At 35.1% G+C, this 23758-nt stretch overlaps 1 protein-coding gene across 2 annotated transcripts in view; it reads left to right on the top strand.

The window, feature by feature from the left end:
* The window catches only part of DPH6 (diphthamine biosynthesis 6), a 175346-nt gene that overhangs the window by 136623 nt on the left and 14965 nt on the right, over window positions 1–23758 (top strand). For both annotated transcript variants that reach the window (XM_004751052.3, XM_045067770.1), the window contains exon 6: window positions 4274–4335. In XM_004751052.3, coding sequence (XP_004751109.1) covers window positions 4274–4335 — 62 coding nt within the window. The remainder of the gene's footprint in view (window positions 1–4273; window positions 4336–23758) is intronic.

Raw genomic sequence — 23758 nt, 5'->3', positions numbered from 1 at the left:
TATGTCTTTGGGAAAAAAAAAATCCATTCAGGTTCTCACTGATTTTTAAATCAGATTATTTGTGGGGGGTTTTGGTGTTGAGTTTTGAAAATTATATATTTTGGATATTAACCCCTTATTGCATATATCATTTGCAAATATTCACTAGTTGGCTTTTTGTTTTGTTGATGGTTTCCTTCACTATACAAATAACTTTTTATTTTGGTATATTCCAGTAGTTGGATTTTGTTTTTGTTTCCCTTGCCTTAGGAGACATATCTAGAAAAATGTTTCTATGCCTGATGTCAAAGAAATTGCTACCTGTTTTCTTCTAGGACTTTTATAAATTTAGGCCTCACATTTAGGTCTAATCCATTTTATTTTTGTTATGGTATAAGAAAGTGGCCCAGTTTCGTTGTTTTACATGTAGCTGTCTGGTTTTCCCAACACCATTTGTTGGATACGTTCTTTTCTCCATTGCATATTCTTTATTCTTCCCTCCTTTGTCATAGATTAATTGACCATAAATGTGTGGGTTTATTTCTGTGGATTGATCTGTGTAACTATAGATCTGTGTTCCATTGATCTATATAACCCTATTTTGTACCAGTACCACACTGTTTTTATCACTGAAGTTTTGTAGTATATCTTTAAATCCATAACTGTGATACCTCCAGCTTTGTTCTTCTTTCTCAAGATTGCTTCGACTATTTGGGGTCTTTTGTAGTTCCATATAATTTTAGGATTATTTGTTCTAGTTCCGTGGAAAATGTTACTGGTATTTTGATAGGGATTGCATTAAATCTGTAGATTGCTTCAGATAGTATGAACATTTTAACAGTATGAGTTCTTCCGATCAATGATCATGGAGTATCTTTCCATTTGTTTGTGTCATGTTCAATTTCATTCATTATCGATTTATAGCTTTTGAAGTATTGGTCTTTCACTTCCTTTGTTAAGTTTATTCATAGGTATTTTGTTCTTTTTGGTGCTATTTTAATGGGATTATTTTTCTAATTTTTCTTTCTGCTATCTCATTATTAGTGTATAGGAAGGCAGCACATTATTTGTGTGTTAATTTTGTATCTTGCAACTTTATTAAATCTATACATCAGTTTTAGCATGTTTTTTAGTAGAATCTATAGAGTTTTCTATATTTAATACTATCATGTCATCTGCAAATAATGAAAGTTTTACTTAGTTCTTTTCCAATTTGGATGCCTTTTACTTCTTTTTCTTGCCTGATGGCTGTAGGAATTCTAGTACTACGTTGAATAAAAGGGAAGAGAGTGGACATGCTTGTCTTGTTCCTGATGTTAGGGGAAAATCTTTGTTTTCACCATTTAGAATGAAGTTAGCTGTGGGTTTTTCATATATGGCCTTTATTATGTTGAGCTGTTGCTTTTTTTCTTTTTTTTTTTTTGACACAATAACTATTTAAAATGTATTTTTGTTTCAGTGTTCCAAGATTCATTGTTTATGCACCACACCCAGTGCTCCATGCAGTACCCACCCTCCTTAATACCCACCACCAGGCTCACCCAACCCCCCACCTCCCTCCCCTTCAAAACCCTCAGTTTGTTTCTCAGTGTTCACAGTCTCTCATGATTTGTCTCCTGCTCCAATTTCCCCCAACTCACTTCTTTCCTTCTCCCAATGTCCTCCATTTTATTCCTTATGCTCCACAAGTAAATGAAACCATATCTAAACCTACTTTGTTGAGTTTTTATCATGAATGAAGATTGTACTTTAACAAGTGTTTTTCTGCATCTATTGACATGATCATACAGCCGTTATTCTTTCTTTTGCTAATTTGATGTGTCATGTTGATTGTTTGCAAATACTAAACCACCCTCCCCTGTGTCCCTGGAATAAATCCCACATGATCATGGTGAATGATTTTTTTTCTTTTAAATGTATTGTTGGATTCAGTTTGCTAATATCTTACTGTGGATTGTTATCTATGTTCATCAGAGATATTGGCCTGTAGTTTTCTTTTTCTGTAGTTTAATTATCTGATTTTCAATATCAGGGTAATGTGGGCCTTGTACAATGAATTTGGAAGTTTTCCTTCCTCTTCTAAACTCTTCTTTAAATATTTAGTAGAATTCACCTGGGAAGCCATCTGTATTGGGTATGGTGCTTACTTTTAATAATAATCAGAAAATGACAATTAAAATAAGTGTCTAAAACAATTTTATTTATTTACTTACTTACCAGATTAGCAAAGATTTTAAAATTCAGACACCACTAAATTATATTTGCATTATTGTGCATTATTTAATATTGTGCATTATTTAATGCAATATATTGCATTATTCCTGTTGTGAAATAGGAATTCTCTGTCCTAATAGTAGCAGTATTGGTAATACTGCTTTGGAGAGCAATTTGGCAATATCTAATAGACTTGAAGATTATACACACACACACGTGCGCGCGCTCACGCACATACATTGCAATAATACAATAATATAATTGTATAATTATATGTATATATTTTCTTGTATCATGGTAATTTCACAGAAAACCATATTTACTGCAGCATACAAAGTACTTGTGGCAAAACAGAAATTAGAAACAACCCAGTGCCTAAATACCTATCTACTGGAAAATGTAGAATTAAATTCTGGTATATCCATATAGAGGAATAGAATACAGTAATAAAAATGAATGGGCCAGAGCGACAGCAATCAATGTAAGTTAATCTCATTAACAATGTGAATTGAAAAAATCAAGTTAAAGATTATATCATTCACATAAAAATTTAATATATGTGAACAGTATTAAATAGTGTTTAGATACATACATTTGTAGTAAAATTATAAAAGCATAATTAGTAACTCACCAGCTTCAAAAGAGTACTTACCATATGGAAGTGTAGGGGATGTAGATTAAGAGTATATAGTTATACTGTGACATTCTATTGTGTTAGTAGTGTTTATTTCTTTAAAAAAATGTTGTAGAGAAAATATGGCACAATGTTAATGCTTATTAAATCTGGGTGATGATTACATGAGTGTTTCTTTCAAAGTATTTCATTTACTTACTCATTCTAAATATGAAATTGCTAAATTGTGATGAAAGTAGAGGAACTAGACAGAGTCAGTGATTGGTTCATCTAAATGTTCACCCATCTCCTTGAAATTTTAATTTTAGTGAATACACCATGAGAATTAGATTGCTGTGAAGGGAGGTGAGACAAAAAGTCTGTCCAGTGCTATTGGTCTGAGTTGTTTGCTTTGAGTTTCACCTAAAAATACTCAGTGGCAGAAGAGTTTTCGATCTTGGCCTGACTTCCCTTCTTCTCATATGTGATATAAGAAATAACATGTTACCAAAAAAAACATCCAACTAGAAGCAGAAAATTATTGATCAGTTTGTGTAATTAATAGCTAAATAATTTAAACCAGTAAAAGTTAAAAACAACTCATTTAAATGAGGCTAAGTCAATACACGCATTACGTATGTAAATATCTAAATATATTATGAATGTAATATCTAAAATGAATTCTTTCATTTCATAGCAGATTTGTAGTATGTGACTTTTTCTTCCTGGCAAGTTAGTTTTGGTATGTGGGAAGAGTTTATTGCCCATACTTGTCTGCCTGTACCTTATCACCTACATCAACTCTACTATATAGTTGAACATCTTTATCTAAGATTATACACATGCTGTTGGCACAATAATGATTTTTCAGAGTTGTTTCTATCTTTGCTTAGAAAACATTATCATGCAAATGGTCATTGAAATGAAACATCATTTAATTTGATAATACAATTATTTGTGCCCATATATGTGTCCTTTTATGAAGTGAATTAATTATATAGGCATAAGGGTCTACCGCTCTTCTATTTTCTACTCTTATTCTCTAAGTTAGAATTTTAAAGTTTAGATAAAACAGGAATACATAAGAAAATTCTCACTATTGTCCATGCATAAAATAGTCATAATAATTAAAATACCAAGGACATAAATGTCCTATCTTTGAAATGATACCTGTTTTTCCATCCAAATTACAATTGCTCAAAAATGAATTAAAACAATGCATCTGGAAGTTGACACAATGCAATGAAATGATTTAGCATGGAACTTATTTTTCAGGAGCAAGAAAATCCCCTGTTCCAAGGGGAATAGAAAAGTAAATACTAGCCAAATACATTTTACTTTAGGATCAAAGCAATTTGAAATATACATATACTGGTTTCCTAAGCAAGGAGAGGCAAAGGGAACAGGGAAATGTGTCTTCCAATCTAATAATTATCTTAAAAAAAAAAATTTAATCTTTCTTGGCAGGTTTAGATCCAGATAAACATCTTGGAAAAACCCTGGATCAAATGGAACCTTATCTCTTAGAGGTAAGAATTTATACTATTTCTCAAAATATAGGCATCTAAAGGAAGAAAAAAAAATAAGGCCATGATATGATGATTATAAAATTAATTTTATTTTGGAAAAATTCTGATAACATTCATGATATAGTTTTGTGAAAAAAATTCAACTTCTAATGGATATGAAAATATCTGAAATTAGAAGTAAGCTATACCTAAAATGAAACTGTCCTGTCAGGTTTCTTTAATTAACATGGACATTGTATGCTATATAGGAAGTACTATACTCCTAAAGTAGCTGATAGTCTCTGTGATTAGATGCTTTTCAATCAGAAATGTGAGTAGAAACTTCCTTCAGAGATGATCTAATCTAACCTGTTCTCTTTTACCAATTAGGAAATTAACTTGCAGAGTAGCAAAAAAATTATTTTAAGGTTTCAAATAACAATCATTTGACCCATGTCATTGTCAAATCCTTAATGTGTTCTAAGCTTTAAAGAAAGATTTAGTTATTTTTATTTTTTTCTATTAACTGTTATTATTTTATGAGCATTTGGGGCAAATGCTTTCACATGCCAGTGACAACTAAAGGAGTATAATGATGAGAGTATTTTATTTCACAATAATGATGGAAAAAAATGAAAATTATCCTGCTTCTACGAAAAAGAACTGAACTCCTTTAGTAAGTTTTCATGTTCTCTTCCCCCTCTCTTAATTTATCAACATTGTCGGGGTGCCTGGTGGCTCAGTGGGTTAAAGCCTCTGCCTTCGGCTCAGGTCATGATCCCAGGGTCCTGGGATCGAGCCCCGCATCAGGCTCTCTGCTCAGTAGGGAGCCTGCTTCCTCCTCTCTCTCTGCCTGCCTCTCCACCTATTTTTGATCTCTGTCTGTCAAATAAATAAAATCTTTAGGAAAAATTTATCAACATTGTCTCTAGATGTCTATTAATACAATTACTGTGATGTGCTGGCAGATACCTTCATTACTTCATAAAGTACCTTCTTTACTAACCTTATAGTCTTTGGATTTTCTTTCAGCTCTTTGTACTTGATTATCTTATGGTTTATCAATATGTACCAAATGCTTAGAAATTTCTGAAATGTTCATCTCTTTTTCACTAAATATCAGTAAGCATCTAATATATCCGAGACAAATAGTAAAAATAAAAATGAAATGAGCATATAATTGTGACAAGTTATATTTGATAATTTAGTGTCACTTGTTTAAGTCAATCTAACAGACATGGTTGCTTTTTATGCTACTCTGACAGAACTTTTCTCACAGCAGTTTGTGCTATGGCCAACATTACATCTATGTTCATATCTATTCCCTATCATCAGATTAAATTTTGCTTCTGAAAAAAAATGTAGGTAAATAATGAAATTAAATTTATTGGGGTAAAAAAAAGAGAACTTCAGAAATGAGAGACTGGAGCTTTAGCAAAAGAGCTTTTTGTAAGCTACTCCATAAATTTAAAGTTATGAGTTCAGGTGTCCAGTATGTAGAGGTTCTTTCTAGAATAGGCGTATAAGGCCTGGGATTGCCATGATGTTGATTATGAGTTAATCTGGATATTATCATAGAATATTTAAACACGAAAATTGAAGAAATCATTTTATTCAATCTTCAGTATGGCCAGGCAATCTCATATTTCTCTGGAAGAATTATCTACCCATTCTCTATAATGGCTATTGCATTCCTTCTCTACTCTCCTCTAAATTCAGTCCCCTTCACCATTCCCCTCACTTTTGAGTGGATGGTTTGTTTCTTCACAAAGAATATGGGAGCCATCACCCTGGAAATTCCTCTGCCTCTGAGCACCACCCCTGCTACCTTACTGGCACCCAGGCACATTGTTGCTCCGGTAACTGGGAGAAGAGCACTTCCTCCCACATATGGCTCACTGCCTTCCTGTTCTCTGGATCCCATTAGCAGCAATCACTCACCCTCTCCAATAACTTCCTCCTCTCTCTCTTTACTCTCTTTCACATCCTATTGAAACATGAACCATCTCTCCCATTCTGAAAATTCCTTCCCTCCACTCTAGTTATTCCTCTAGCTACTTCTCTTCTTTGCTTCAAAACCAAAAGTTTCAGAGTATTATCCATGTTGATTTTCAGTGCTTCTTCATGTCTCAGATGCCTCGTGTACCTGGAGCCTGGCTTCTCCTTCCACCTCTAAATGGATACAGCTCTGACAAAGATCATGCATGATCTCCATTTTACCAAACCCAACCAACACTTCTTAGCCCTTATTTGTTCATTATAAACACTCCTCCTTAAAATGCTTCCATCAGCATCTGTGATGCCACATTCTCCTAGTTTTTTCTCTTTTGTTCTGGTCACTCTTAGCCTCTATAGCCAGTTCCTAACTGCCTAAGCTCCGTTTTCACTCTATCATCTTTTTCTGGATGATCTCAGTCACTCACATGGCTTTAAAAGCTATCTATATTCTGATGACTCCCAAATATTTCTAGCCCAAATTTTCTAAGTCTTTGTGCCTAAAGTCATGGCAAATTAAATCTCCATGAACTTCATTGTGGCCCTTTATATCCGTCACTTTTTGCCATTACTTTTGTCATCATCTTAGTTCAGTAATTGTCAGTTCAGGCCTAGAGTATTACTAACAACTCCAAATTCACCTCTACCTTCCATTTTATTTCCCAAAGATTTCATTTGGCCTACTACTTGAAGATATCTGTTTTAATATATTCTACTGTTGTTGTGTCACTCACTCGCTTCAAGACTTTGAGTCCCCATTGCTTATTGGCTAAAATCCAAATTCTTTAGACTTCTCTTTCTGTTACTTACTCTGGCCAACCCATTAGTTTTGTCTTGTTTTTTCTCTCTCTCCAGAATATATTGTAAGTCCAGGCACTTCTCTCAGTCTCTCTTGCTACCACCACAAGATAATCATCTCTTGTCTGGAATACTTCATCAACCCCTCACTGGTCGGCTTACTTCCACCATTGCCCTGCTATGATCCATTATTCATACAGATGCCAGAGTAATTTTTTTTAAGTGTAAATCAGATCACATCGCTGCTTTGTTTAAAGTTTAAATAGTTTCTCATTGCAATTAGAATAACATCCAAATTCCTATGAGATCACAACTGATGAAACTGTTTATGATCAGCATCCTTATTTGCCACCAACTTCTATCTCACTCACTGAGCCAGAGCCACAGATGCCTCCGTATGACTGAAATACACTTTACTCACCCGTTTTCTCCTTAGGACTTTGTTCTGCCTCAAATGTTTTTTGCCTTCAGAGCATCACATGGTTAATGCTTTCTCATAATTTAAGTGACAACTCAAACGATACCTTCTCAGGAAAGCTTTCCGTGACTATCCCAGCTAACGCAAATCTCTATAAGTTATCTCTACAAATTGTCTATCTGCTTGCATGTATACTATCTGTCACCCTTTCACCCACCCCACCAGAATGGAAGCTCTAATAATCCTACCAAGATTTTGGCAAAGACATCTTTAGTTCTTTCATTCGTGTGTTCATCTGTCCATCTATCCATTCTCTGCTCTCATCCTTAAGTTACTTCATATTTATTGAGGACCTGTTACATGGCAAATGCTGTGGCAAGCACTAGGGCTACATGATGAATTAAACAAGATCCTTGTTCTAAAGGAGCTTAAAGTCTGCCATAGTTGTTCTCAGACGGGAGGGTGAAGTTTATTTGGGACGTTGTTAAAATATACACTCTTTTCCCACCCTAAGAATGACCAGGAATCTAATCTTTAAACAAGCACTAGATAATTCTAACACAGTGATCAAATATATCATCTCCTAGTTCTTCAATACCAGTAACACATTTTAGGCACTTTATTTCTAGATTTCTCTGAAAGAATGTAAGCCTTCTTGAAACCGTTGTCATCCATTGGCTTCTGCTACTTACTTCTGAAAGCTTTCTGAGTATTTTCTTCACTTCCTTTCAGGGCTTACTGTATATATTCCACCCCTTATAAGTTGTTGTTCCATCTGTAGCCTTACCCCTGTTGTGATATTAAATACCTCCATGACTTCAGTTACCAGTTTTATTTTTATGACAATTAAGTGTGTTCCTCCACCACCTCCTCCACCTCCAGACATCTTCCTCTTAGATGTACTCAATCATTTCAACCTCAGCTGTGCAGAACTGAACATTTCTTTGCGGACATATCTATGCCATTTTTGTGTGTCCTGACAGTGAAGGGTTCCATTGTCTACTCAGTTGTTCGAGACCAATAAAAAGTGAATTGCAATAAATTATTTCATATATTCCATTATTCACAAATAAGGCCCCAGCTCCTTTTAATTCTACCTTCTTAATATCTTACAATCTGTCCCATTGAATCCTCATTGTCACTGCATTAAGGTTTCCCCTAGGTTATTACAATCTTCTAGCTCAAGTCTATCTATCTCCTCCCTACTTTACCCCTTGTCAATCCAAAGGCCTGTCATCATCATATATGTGAGGGGCAAATCTGATCATGTTGTTGTTCCCCATTCCCTCAAAATAAAATTTTGCATTATTCCCCATTCCCTCAAATAAAATTTAAACTCCTTAACACCATCTACCCTTGAGGAAAAAGAGTTTGTAAGATAGGCAGTCTCCTACATCCATCCTATTCTTCATGAGTTTAGAACTACTAATAGTTTCCCTAAACTGAGTACTTCCTTGTACCTCCATGTTCTACTCCCCGTCTCTGCAGACTTTTCTCTCCTTTACTCAACTAAATCCAATCTGTCTTAAAGTCTAAGCTTTAAACTCTAGCTTAAATAAGCCTCATTTGAGGTGCGTGGATGGCTCAGTTGGTTAAGCATCTGCCTTTGACACAGGTCATGACCCTGGGTCCTCTTCAAGCCCTGCATCGTGCTCCCGAGCCTCCTTCTCCCTCTCCTTGTGCCTGCTGCTTCTCCTGCTTGTGCTCTCTCTCCCTCTCTGCCAAATAAATAAACAAAACCTTTATAAATAAATAAACTTCCTTTGAGCTGACATTTTCTTCTTTGACTCCCAGTCTATAGCACTTCTCATGCTATCTAGTTTTTTCTAGTGGTTTATTATAACATTAAAGCATGTGATGTGTAAAAAATAAATTTAAACACTATCAAATAATCAAAAATCTTCCACTGACTACCTGCCCCCCCATTTTCTTTTCCAGAATAACCACTCTTCTCTGTTGTGAGGTATCTCTTCAAAAACATTTTTTGCATATGTAAATATATATGCATGTGTTTATTCATTTTTACCAAAATTAGAACGTATTGTACATCATTCTCCATCTTCCATATTAACACAAAAGGATTCAGATGGTTTGTTTTTGTGACTTCATATATGGATAATATATTGAGCCTCTTCTTTATTGATGGGTTTTGTTCCTTACTGCTTTCTTTCATGTCTTTTGCTACTTCAAATAATGCTAGAGTGAACATTACTGTACATATATTTTAGGACATGTGTGAGTTTCTCTGTAGGATAAAATCCTATAATGGAAATACTGGGTCAGAATGTCTGTATGTTTTTAATTGCAATAGACATTGAAGACATCCATTTTCAGTTATGGTGGAATAACTTAAATCAGACCAATTCTCCCAGTTAAAACAATTAGAATAGTTGCATGGAATTAAAACAAAAATAATTTTGGAAGGCATTAGGAAATTACAAAAAATGAGAAAATTTGAGGGGCCAGAATTCCAGTGAGAACAGAGCCTCTAAATCCTTAAGACTTTTCTTTTTTTTCTTTTTTTAAGATTTTATTATTTATTTGACAGGCAGAGGTCACAAGTAGGCAGAGAAGCAGGCAGAGAGAGAGGAAGGGAAGCAGGCTTTGCTGCGGAGCAGAGAGCCTGATGTGGGGCTCGATCCCAGGACCCTGGGATCATGACCTGAGCTGAAGGCAGAGGCTTTATCCCACTGAGCCACACAGGCGCCCCCCCCTTAAGACTTTTCTAATTCAAAAAATGATACAGGGATACCAAGAAGTTAAGGAGAGAACTCCAGCTGAGAAGCTGAGTAGGGCTCTCAGCAGCTTCATAGCGCTAAGGAAATAAAACCTGGTTAACCCTCCAGGTATACTATGCAGCCATCAAAAGTAATGAAATCTTGCCATTTGCGACAACATGGATGGAACTAGAGCGTATCATGCTTAGCGAAATAAGTCAAGCAGAGAAAGACAACTATCATATGATCTCCCTGATATGAGGAAGTGGTGATGCAACATGGGGGCTTAAGTGGGTAGGAGAAGAATAAATGAAACAAGATGGGATTGGGAGGGAGACAAACCATAAGTGACTCTTAATCTCACAAAACAAACTGAGGGTTGCTTGGGGGAGGGGGGTTGGGAGAAGGGGGGTGGGGTTATGGACATTGGGGAGGGTATGTGCTTTGGTGAGTGCTGTGAAGTGTGTAAACCTGGCGATTCACAGACCTGTACCCCTGGGGATAAAAATATATGTTTATAAAAAATAAAAAAGTTAAATAAAAAAAAAGAAATTAAAAAAAAAAAAAAACCCTCCAGGTATTCAGTCAACTCCTGAATGGGTTATACCCTAGGGCTTAGAGGCAACCAGAAATAGTCCAGCCTTTGCAAATACTTATATCCAGCTTTGAATCATATCAACTCTAGACTGAATTGAAGTGATCTCATGCTCCTCGTATTGCCCATTTCTCTCTTTAAAAAGATAACATGATTCAGAGCCTCAGGTTATCTCTAAAACATTTTACACAGAATTCAGCAGACAATCAGATATGGTCAGCATATGAGGAGATCCAATGAGATAACTGAAAACAAGAGAAAACACATACACTAGAAATGGTTTCAGAGGATGCATATGATCAAATTTTCAGATGACTGTGGCATTGGGTGGGAAGATGAACTATTTTAGGGGCAATTTGGAATCTATATAAGTCAATCAAATAGAATTCTAGGACTTAAAATACAAAACGTGAAATTAAGAACACAGTACATGAGTTTACCAGTAGATTTGATAGAGTTGTATAGATAATTAAAGACCCAGAAACTAGGGTGATATAAACCATCCAGGCTGAAGCACAAAGAAAACAGGATAGAAAGTAAAGAGAAAACTATGAGATGTAAGGGAGAGAAGTTTGTCATACCTGTAACTGGGGTTGCAGGAGTAAAGGAGAGAGAGGAAAGAACAGAAGCAATGTTTGAAGAGATTTTACTATAGGATTTAGCTGTGGTTATTTTTGCTGATTTTGACAAGTAGCTTCTCAGAATGGTAAAAATTGCTCAAAAGGGAAAGATTGAATATTAATGGCTAATTGCATACTTTGAACAGGAATTATTTTTCCTGATAGTTATAGAAAATTATGCAAAACAATTTAGAGTGCCTTTTTTTCTTTGGCTTCTATTCTGCATAGTCTAATCTGTGTGTGTGTGAGCTTTCTATCAAGTGAGTGCCTAATCAATTTTTACACCAATTTGTTGCCAATTTGTTTCTCACTACATGTATAACAGTTTTCTGACACAACCCAGATTTTAACCCAGGTTTTTTGCTTTCTCTTTTTCCTTTCATTTTTACATATGCTCATAAAGGAGACTCAATCAATTGCCTGATATATTCAGAATGCAATGATTCTAATATAAAAGCAAATGAGTCATTTGTCAAACTTTCATCTTCTTTCAGCATTTAGAGGGAATGGCTGGTTTTTATTTTTTAAACTTATTTTCTAGGGCTCTGTCTTCTCCATCATTGCCTAAGATATATCAGGGTTTAAGGACTATATAAGTCCTTATCTTTTTTTTTTTTTAAGATTTATTTATTTATTTGACAAACAGAGATCACAAGTAGGCAGAGAGGCAGGTAGAGAGAGAGGAGGAAGCCGGCTTCCTGCTGAGCAGAGAGCCCTGATGCGATGCGGGGCTTGATCCCAGGACCCTGGGATCATGACCTGAGCCGAAGGCAGACGCTTTAATCCACTGAGCCACCCAAGTGCCCAAGTCCTTATCTTTATGAAAAATGTCATTAACCTCATTAAATGAGATAAAAAATCAACTACATATTCATTTTTTGACTTGTTGACACAACTCTCCTGAATAGTCAAGAAATTCAAAAGGAAAGAACCTTTGAACTTGTAGGGGTGGGACAAGAAGGGCTAAAGTAGAAGAACCCATTTTGTTCACCTGCCTCAGGTATCCTGAACCACCTGTTAGGTGCCCCTTGTGTAATGTGGGTGGACATCACTTGCAAAATGTAATGTTATTTTAGCTAATACATTAATCCTTTAATATATTATTGTATCCAAGAGTTAATATTTTTAGTTAGGGAATTTATGTGTATTACAGTGATTTCCCTTGAAGAAATTAATATTATTTGTGAGAATGACAGACAGGTTGGTAGCAGAGGTGGTGGAGAAAAGATACCTTTGGGCAAGTGTCCTTTTCATAGTTTATTCAGATCACATGAAGTAAGAGGCAGCATAGGACAGCAATCAGCAAGTTAACTCTGTACCCAGGAGGCCAGGTGTGGACCCCAATGCTACTGCTTACCTCAATGTTGGTCTAGTTAGTTTCCCACATAATACAATGAAAGTAATAACAGTAGGTGCTTAGCTTACCATCTGGCACATTCTAAGTGCTCAATAAGTGTTAGCAATGTTTAAAACTATGAATAATATTTGCTATTACTGAAGAATAATTCTGCAATTCTTCCACCATACAAAATACAAAACAAAACAAAACTGAGTAGACACTATAACTGGAGATTATTAACTGACATATCAACGTGTAGGTAACAATCCTAACAGAAAAGTGGTAAAATCTATGGAGAACCACTATGTAGAAAAGAATATCGCAAGACAAAATACAGATGCGAGGAGATGCTTAAATTCCATAAGGGGACATTAGTGAAAATAGTCATTACAGGGTTACTTTTGATGGTGTTGGGGTTATTGGAGGCAACATAAATGTCCATTTCTGGAAGAGCAGATGGTTAAAATGTGGTGAGTACGTGTTATGAGATACAAGTCTGCAGTTAGAAAAATACATTCATTGTGCACATAGCAGCAAAGTGTTGAATGCATAAAAGTAACATTGAAAGGAATTAAAAATACAGGCACACAAAATAATAATATATTTGCAAAGACATAGACAAAAGTTGCATATTAAATACTTTTAAGTGTTGGCCTGTGATAAGGGAAAAAAGGGAGATAAAGTATACAAATAAATTGTAATTAGAAAAAAACAACATAAGGTACCTACATATTGCTGAAAATTTGAGATATAATAAAGTTATAGAGAAGTATAAAAAGCATAGTTTTTCTGTCCTGTAACACACATGGCTAACATGTTGGTGTACTCTGTAATGGTTTATTTCCTAAGAGTTTTTCACACAAGTTCACATAGTTAAATAGTTGTACATATTTTATTTACATAATTAGGTTTGACTGTACATACAGTTTGTGTCCTTTGTTCTCCTAGCATTACGTTGTATTTATTTTCCCATGTAACTGAATATACTAAGAAAATGCATTAATTAATGGTTATATGGATTCCATCATATTTGCATCCCACATATAAATGTATTTTGACAGATTCAATGAATTGCCTCTTATTAGAAATATTTGTTATTTCTAAATTATTATAAACAATGTTACATACTTTAAAATTTTTATAAACAATGTTATAATTATGATCTTTCCTAATAAATCTTCCTATACATTTCTGATTATTACTTGCTTCATATAAATTCCTAGGAATATTATTCCTGGGTCAAAAAATACTTGAAGGATTGTACATTTATTACTCTAAATTAACTATGGAATAATGATAGTTATTCCTTCTTAAACTTCTGCAGTTTCCAAAATTATCATCTGATAAGTGAACAAATGGAGTCTAAAATTATTTTATCCTTTGTCAGTTTTCCTCCCAGGACTATTTATTTTCTCATTGTTCAAAAAAGTAGACGAATTTTAATATATGAGTTGCATCAAATTATAAAGGTTTAGAACTGTTCCTTAAATGTTCTCAAAAGTATTCTTATTTTTTGTTATTTTACAAGGTTTGTTAAAGTTTGTACTCTCAAATAGGTCTTCAACAAATATGTGCTTTGTCTACTTTTATGTATTTAGTAAGTGCTTTTTAGTGTATTTGGTAAGTATGTAGTGTATTTAGTGTATTTAGTAAGTGCTTACTAAGCAGCATACTGTGTGCTAAGTGCTTTTTATGACTTACTTTATTTGATCAACTAACTTATGAGGTTGTGACTGTTGATATTTACATTTTACAGATGAGGGATCATTCAGAGGGTGAGTTACTTTTTCCACAGTCACACAGCTGGGAAGTAGCAAATGTTGAATATGTGCTTAAATCTATCTGATTTCAGAACCTATTCTCTTTTGTATTCTTAAAAGTCATTTTGAGGATTAAAAGAATTATATCATTTTCTTAATTTTAAGGCATGAAATAAATAGTCTTTAGTTAGTAGTGATACTGTTGGTTTTACCAGCAGCAGAATAGCATAAAGGTGATGGTTGAAGCCACAGAGTGCATAGGCTATACCCAAGGGAATAAATTGATTAAGAATATATTACAGATATTCGTGAGGGATATTTATAATTTAGGAGCAGCAGGAAGGTGTCAGAATAGCTTAACAGTAGCTTAAAAACATACATAGTATATATATCATAGTATCATGCCACATAAAATTTGAAAAGGGTAAGGTCATTGGACTCTCCCAGTGAACTACTATTCATACTGAGTTACCAAGAAACACAGCCATCATCCATTTAGTTTCTCAATGCAGAAAGCTGGCAGTTTTCCTTAATTCTTTTTGAACTTTCCTCACTCCTCCATTCAGTTAATCACTTATTCAGCCTCCTAACAATATCTCTCAAAATATCTGCCCTCTCCTCTCTGTCCTCACTGCTGTTTCCCCAGTTCAGGAAATCTTCACCTCCTGCCTAGATTACTCCAGCAACTTCTCAGTTCTTTGTGCTTCTTGACTTACTCCCCTCCAGCCCATTCCCCACTGTGCAACCAGACTGTTTCTAAAAGATAAATGTGAGCAGTTCAGCTTTCTGCTTAAAACTTATCATGGGTTCTCACTGACCTTAGGATAATGACTTAGCATAACTTATGAAGCCCCATAAGATCTGTTCTCTTTCTAGTCTTTCTCATCTCACTGTTATTTATCTAGTTGTAATCTAGCTGTTCCATACTTACTTTAGTTTCTAGTACCCATCATGTGCTCTGGGACTTAACATATGTCATTTCCTCTGGAACAGTCTTTCCTTCTCTCTTGTCTTCTCTCTTTCCCTCGGCCTCTCCCTCTCCCTTTGAGCCTTTTCTGGTTAACTCATTCTTCAGATAGCAGCTTAGGTTTTACTTTGAGAAGCCTTTTGGTTCCTTCTGGTTAGCTACTGTACTTTACAATCCCTCAGCATCTCATGCATCCACCAAAGCAATCACTACCCATTATTGTAATTTCTTGTTTAACTTTCTGTCTCTACCTTCAGACAATAAGTGGCTCTGTGCAGAATTTTTTATATCTGCTCTCATCATTATCCCCAGCATCTGAAACAATACCAAACCTATAGTAGATACTTGATAAATACTTCTTGAATAAGTGCTATGAATGATTATATGCAGCATGAAATTGTTTTGTATGTTAAGCATATCATTTATAAAATGAAATTTTAGCAGTTATAAACCTCAGGGTTTTCTATAGGTGGCGAGAGGGATGAAGTGTGGTTTGATTTGACTTTTTTTTTTTAATTCTAACTTTTAAATGATTAACATATATGAGGCAGGTTTAAAAGAAGAAAAAATCTAGATTTAATAAGAAACTCCCACAATTGGGTTTATTATAGTCTTTTAAAGGGATAAAAATTAAGTGGAAACCAGATGCCCTTAACATTTTCAACTCAATAAACAGTAGCATTCAAATGGAATTATTATGAGTATGAATATTCATCTATATAAAAAAGTATGTCAGAGAAAATAGAATCATATAAGTAATTTCCTTTTCATTTACTAGAAATTCAGAATTTTTAAATGTTCATACTCCAAGGCATTCTTATAATCCATGAAATGACCCAAGTCAGCCACATCTGTTCAAAATGCTTTTTAAAATGCTCATCTTAACATAAGTTAGATGGCAAACCAGTGTTAACTTTCCCTGTAAGCTTTATCTAAAAGAGAACACAGCACAATTTAGATATATGTGAAGCAATGAACATGCTTTTATGCAATGAAAATTACATTGTATAATTAATAAAAAATGATCTTCTTTTATTAATAATCCAACTGGTTAGAAAACAGCAACGTATTTCTTTTCAACTGTTTAAGATCCTTTAGAACTTTTATTTTATCTGTTGTATTAGCTTTATATCTTTGTATTCATACAAAGGTTGGGACCAAATTGTGGGTGTCAGACAAAATAGTATGTGTGTTCATCTTACCCAGTGGTCAGCTGGTCCAAATCTTTTTCTATATAACATTCTCCAAATCGCTAAAAGTGGGGGTTGGGGGAATGGGACATCACTGATTCAGTGGCTAATGAGATAAGGAAAAAATTGACTATCACATGTGAATTTTATTTACTCTTTCAGATTTCCAACACCAGAGGATAAAAATGCAATTTCTAAGGGTAGAGAAAAAGAAGTCAGTAACTTTCCCTGCCCTTTGGCTTGGTAAATTCTGATTAGGAATGGCTTTATTTCTGGTTCAGATTAGATCTATCAGTTTATGTCTATCAGGCCCTTTTCTGGAAGCATGCATGGGTATCTGGACCATAAGGAGGGCACCCCATTGGTCACTAAATACTGTGAGCTACATGCCACAAGAAAGAAGCTAGGAGAGTGTCTAAGGGATTTAGAAAGTGGTTTCAAAGGAAAAGTCACACATGAAGAATTTCAAGTTCAGGAGGTATATAGTGACACAATGTAGAAATACATTATAAGGCAGCACAGGATAGTCACACAGATAGTAGTAACAAGGGCAATTCCTTTTAAGTTGAAGAGAAGGAAACTAAATGTTGGGATTTGTCACTTTTTATTTCATTTTATAAGATTTAGTATCAAAAGATCTTTCTGAATTTTTATCTATTGTATTGGCTTTATCTCTTTATATCCATGCAAAGGTTGGGGTCAGATGGCTGAAATATCAGTCAGTCTACAGAGTTTGATTTTATTGAATAGGTAATAGTCACCAAAAAGTTTTAAGCAGATGAGTGCCATGGTCATTTATTGTTAAGGAAAGTTCGTGATGATAATATGTAGGATAGATTGGGAGCTATGAAAACTAAGCAGGAAGACAAGAGATAACAAATGTGAAGTGATCATGAAAGATGTTAGAAGTCATTTGTTCACTTTATCCATCTTATTTACTGCCATGCCCCGAGTATATATATTCTATATACTAGGGGCACTTAGTAAGTAATGGGTAGAGATTTGTTGATTCAGTAAATGAATTAATGAAATTTTTTTTTAAATATAGGCTCTGTGGCAGAAGGAATGACAGAAGGAAAGGAAGGAGTTAAGTCCTTCAGTATTTCAAGCATTCAGGTTGATTGAACCATTACAGAAATAGAGAAATGAGGAGGAAGAAATAGTTATGAGAAGAAAATCAAGAACTTTGTTTTATTCATTTTAAATTTAAGACAAGGCTCAGAAGTAAAACACTCAGTAAGAATTTTGAGTGGGGACTAATAGATAGAAGAGAGGTTGGTGGCTAGGGTTTTTGCTTTGAGAACCATATGCACAGAAGTAAGACATATAGTAATGATCATAATCCTCAAAGAAGGGAGTACATAGATAAAAGAACAGAAAGCCCAAGGGAAGGGCAAATCTAATAGAGAAAAAATGCCATGTGTTGAGTGTTTTCCTCTGCACTAGGGACTGAGTTAAAGGTTTTGCATGTATCATTTATCTGTTTGAACAGTCACAACATGCCCAAAACAGTAGGTATTACCTAGGAAAATGGAAATCCAGAGAAGTTAAGTAATTCATTCCAGGTCCTTTGCGTAGTAAGTGTCAGAGTCAGGGTATGAACCTAGATCTATCTATCCCTGGTTTCCATCTTTGCTGAAACTACTCTCTGTTCATGAATTTCATCTATCTTTTTCACTAAATCCTTTAATATTTTTATATATAATTAATATAATTTATATATTATTCATAATATAAATATATAATATATAAATAGCATAAAATATATATAAATTATATATTAAATATAGAAATATATAGATATGGAGATAAAAATGATGTATGAATATATAAATTAAAATATATCTGTATTTATAATATAAATATAAAATATGAATTATATATTTATAATATTTTAATATTTGCAGTAGTTACATTATAGTCTTTGCCTATTGAGTTCAGTATTTGATTAATGTTAGATCTGTTTCTATTTTTCTGTTTTTCTTTTGATTATAAGTCACAGTTTTCACTTTTTGACGTCTTTTTTTTTTTATTTATTTTGTGGTAGATACTCAATAAAAAAGAACAGGAGAGATTAAAGTAATTAATATTTACCCCCCAAAAGCCACGTCCCTTCCTCTGTCTGACAGATAGTCTAGGGTGTTTATTCTGTTAATTCCCAGTTGAGCTGGGTCTGACCTGAGTTGCATTTTGTTTCAGTTTACCACTTGTTTCAAATGCTTTCATTTATCAGGGCTTGCGATCTATGCTTCAGTGAGTCTAGATATCTCTGTCTCTGTCTCTCACTCTTTTTCCTCCCATCCCCTCTTCTTCCTCTCCTCCCCTTCCCTCTCTCCTTTCTTTCCTCCCTCCCTCTCCCCCTGCTTTACTGTCCTGCCACAGGTTCTTCGTGCCTCTTCACAGGCTTATTGCTCTAAGCCTCTCCTTGCTTTCCTCCTGACCTTCCAAGCCTTGGAAAAAAATCTTAGCCTTCCTCCCTGTCTCCAGCCTTTGGCACAGTGAAATCTCACATGTCAGTGCACCTGGTTAAGGCCTTTAGGAAAGAATTGGCAAGCTATGGGAAAGAACTGGTAGGCTATACAGACTCCCCAGGTCTCCTCAGGACTCTAAGAAGCCATCACAAATGTCCACAGATGGTCCTGTATTCAGCTTCTTTCTACACACTGATAGAAATCCCTAGTCTGTGGAAGTATGCTGTTTGCCCATTGAGAAGGTGGCTGTTGATGTTTACTCACCTAAAAAAGGCTCACCTTGATCTGGAATTTAGTCCATCCAGACTTCTTTGCATTCTCAGCTCTCCATATGTAAAACAAAAAAGCATGATTTTGTAATTTGTTTAGCATATTTTTGCTGTTATGGTGAGAATAACTATCTACTTCTGCTTTTTACATACTAACTGAATTTTTACATACTAACTGAAACTGTTCAATATATTTTAATCATTAATGAATATTAGACCTCAGTAAAGAAATAGACAATGTGAAAAATACTTGTTTTTTACTTTTCAATATAGTTTGCTGTTTTATGTACTTAAATTATGAAAAAAATCATGACAATTCAGTGAGAAACTAAACTTTAGAAAAACTGTTACCTATTTAGCATTTTCAATGACAATAAGACTGATGGAGAAATTTATCAAAGGGAATTGTAAAACTGTATTGGGAATGATTGTTAGCATCTAATAATGGCAATTTTGAGTTGAAGCAAAACACAGACCTGAGACAGATTAGAAATAAAGTTGCAACTTTCTGTGAACAGTGTATTAGAAACACACACTTAACAGGCTTTATGAAACTAAATGGAATATTTTGTACCCAAAACATGTTTCCGGAATGTGCACGTCTAGATTCTCCCACTTCCTAAACTGACCCTTTCTATAACAGGCATACATCATGCTTTTGTGCTGCAAGGATGTCAATTTCTAAGAGAATACTAGGTCTTAGCAGAAGATTCATTACAGAACGTGGTTGACTAGCATGGGTTTTGCTTCTTCAGAAGCTTTTTGCAGAACATCAAAGGGTCTTGAAGTTGGCCAAAAGTAAGCCAATAAAGAAGGATTTTTCTCTGAGGACTTAGGTCTGTTAGAACTTGAAGCTAGTAGAGTTTAGAGTGGCTGCAAAAGACATCCTAAGGATTCAGAAACTACTTCTTGGTTCATCAGCCATAGAAACCACTGAGCTCTTTATTCAGATTTCTTGACCTAGAATTTGTATTCATGCTAATGAATCAGTAAATGAAAGGGAGGAGAGATTGTGTGTGTCATTTATAGAAGCAACATCACTGTTTCATTATTGTGTGGTGTTGAAATACATGGTGTATATATTTGATAAGCTTTAAAAGACCAGGGGTGTTGTCTTGTTTACTTGCGGATCTTCCTCATCCCACACAAACTTTCTAATAATCATTGTTCAATAAATACTGGTTGAAGAAGTGATATGAATTAATATTATGGAAATATTTTGTGTGAACTGAAAATATCACTGGATACATACAAATTTTAGATTTCCAAGTACTGACAGTCTTTTTTTTAATTTTTTAATTAACATATAATGTATTATTAGCCCCAGGGGTACAGGTCTGTGAATCGTCAGGCTTACACACTTCCCAGCACTCACCGTAGCACATACATTACCCAATGTCCATAACCCAACCACCCTTTCCCTACCCTCCCTCCCCCCAGCAACCCTCAGTTTCTTTTATGAGATTAAGAGTTTCATGGTTTGTCTCCTTCCTGATCCCATCTTATTTCATTTTTTCCTTCCCTACCCTCCAAACCCCCCACTTTGCCTCTCAACTTCCTCATATCAGGGAGATCATATGATAATTGTTTTTCTCTGACAGACTTATTTCGCTCAGCATAATACCCTCTAGTCCAACCCACATTGTTGCAAATGGCAAGATTTCATTTTTGATGACTACATAGTATTCCATTGTATGTATATGCCACATCTTCTTTATCCATTCGTCTGTTGATGGACATCTAGGTTCTTTCCATAGTTTGACTATTATGGACATTGCTGCTATAAACATTTGGGTGCACGTGCCCGTTCGGATCACTACATTTGTATCTTTAGGGTAAATACCCAGTAGTGCAATTGCTGGATCATAGGGTAGCGCTATTTTCAACTTTTTGAGGAATCTCCATGCTGTTTTCCAGAGTGGCTGCACCAGCCTGCATTCCCACCAACAATGTAGGAGTGTTCTCCTTTCTCCGCATCCTCGATAGCATCTGCCCTTTCCTGACTTGTTAATTTTAGCCGCTCTAACTGGCATGAGGTGGTATCTCACTGTGGTTTTGATTTGCATTTCCCTGATTTCGAGTGATTTGGAGCACTTTTCCATGTGTCTGTTGGCCATCTGGATGTCCTCTTTGCAGAAATGTCTGTTCCTGTCCTCTGGCCATTTCTTGATTGGATTATTTGTTCTTTGGGTGTTGAGTTTGGTAAGTTCTTTACAGATTTTGGATACTAGCCCTTTATCTGATATGTTGTTTGCAAATATCTTCTCCCATTCTGTCAGTTGTCTTTTGGTTTTGTTAACTGTTTCCTTTGCTGTGCAAAAGCCTTTGATCTTGATGAAATCCTGATAGTTCCTTTTTGCCCTTGCTTCCCTTGACGATGTTCCTAGGAAGAAGTTGCTGCGGCTGAGATCGAAGAGATTGCTGCCTGTGTTCTTCTCAAAGATTTTGATGGATTCCTTTCTCACATTGAGTTCTTTCATCCATTTTGAGTCTATTTTCGTGTGTGGTGTAAGAAAACAGTCCAGTTTCATTTTTCTGCATGTGGCTGTCCAGTTTTACCTACACCATTTGTTGAAGAGGCTGTCTTTATTCCATTGGACATTCTTTCCTGCTTTGTCAAAGATTAGTTGACCATAGAGTTGAGGGTCTATTTCTGGGTACTCTGTTCTGTTCCATTGATCTATGTGTCTGTTTTTATGCCAATATCATACTGTCTTAATGATGACAGCTTTGTAATAGAACTTGAAGTCTGGAATTGTGATGCCACCAATTTGGCTTTCTTTTTCAACATTCCAGTGGCTATTCGAGGTCTTTTCTGGTTCCATATAAATTCTAGGATTATTTGTTCCATTTCTTTGAAAAAACTGGATGGTATTTTGGTAGGGATTGCATTAAGTGTGTAGATTGCTTTAGGTAGCATAGACATTTTCACAACATTTATTCTTCCAATCCATGAGCATGGAACATTTTTCCATTTCTTTGTGTCTTCCTCAATTTCTTTCATGAGTACTTTATCGTTTTCTGAATACAGATTCTTTGCCTCATTGGTCAGGTTTATTCCTAGGTATCTTATGGTTTTGGGTGCAATTGTAAATGGGATTGATTCCTTAATTTCTCTTTCTTCTCTCTTGTTCTTGGTGTATAGAAATGCAACCGATTTCTGCACATTGATTTTATATCCTGACACTTTACTGAATTCCTTGTACAAGTTCTAGCAGATTTGGAGTGGAGTCTTTTAGGTTTTCCACATAAGGTATCATATCATCTGCAAAGAGTGATAGTTTGACTTCTTTGTCAATTTGGATGCCTTTAATTTCTTTTTGTTTTCTGATTGCTGAGGCTAGGACTTCTAGTACTATGTTGAATAGCAGTGGTGATAATGGACATCCCTGCCATGTTCCTGACCTTAGCAGAAGAGCTCTGAGTTTTTCTCCATTGAGAATGATATTTGTGGTGCATTTTTCATAGATGGCTTTGATGATATTGAGGTATGTACCCTCTATCCCTACACTTTGAAGAGTTTTGATGAAGAAAGGATGCTGTACTTTGTCAAAAGCTTTTTCAGCATCTATTCAGAGTATCATATGATTCTTGTTCTTTCTTTTATTAATGTATTGTATCACATTGATTGATTTGCGGATGCTGAACCAACCTTGCAGTCCTGGAATAAATCCCACATGGTCATGATGAGTAATCCTTTAAATATACTGTTGGATCCTATTGGCTAGTATTTTGGTGAGAATTTTCACATCTGTGTTCATCAAGGATATTGGTCTGTAATTCTCTTTTTTGATGGGGTCTTTATCTGGTTTTAGGATCAAAGTAATGCTGGCCTCATAAAATGAGTTTGGAAGTTTTCCTTCCATTTCTATTTTTTTTTAATAGTTTTAGGAGAATCAGAATCACTTCTTCTTTAAATGTTTGGTAGAATTCCCCTGGGAAGCCATCTGGCCCTAAGCTCTTGTTTGTTGGGAGTTTTTGATGACTGCTTAAATCTCCTTACTGGATAGGGGTCTGTTCAGGTTTTCTGTTTCATTCTGGTTCAGTTGTGATATTTTATATGTCTCTGGGAATGCATCCATTTCTTCGAGATTGTCAATATGCTAGCATATAGTTGCTCATAATATGTTCTTATAATACAAAATAGTTTGTATTTCTTGGTGTTAGTTGTGATCTCTCCCCTTTCATTCATGATTTTATTAATTTGGGTCCTTCCTCTTTCCTTTTTATAAGTCTGGCCAGGGGGTTATCAATCTTATTAATTCTTTCAAAGAACCAACTCCTAGTTTCATTGATTTGTTCTAT

The sequence above is a fragment of the Mustela putorius genome, unplaced genomic scaffold (assembly GCF_011764305.1).
Source record: "Mustela putorius furo isolate JIRA1106 unplaced genomic scaffold, ASM1176430v1.1 tig00003898_pilon_pilon_pilon, whole genome shotgun sequence".
Taxonomy (NCBI): domain Eukaryota; kingdom Metazoa; phylum Chordata; class Mammalia; order Carnivora; family Mustelidae; genus Mustela; species Mustela putorius.
This window is presented reverse-complemented; position numbering and strand designations above follow the sequence as displayed.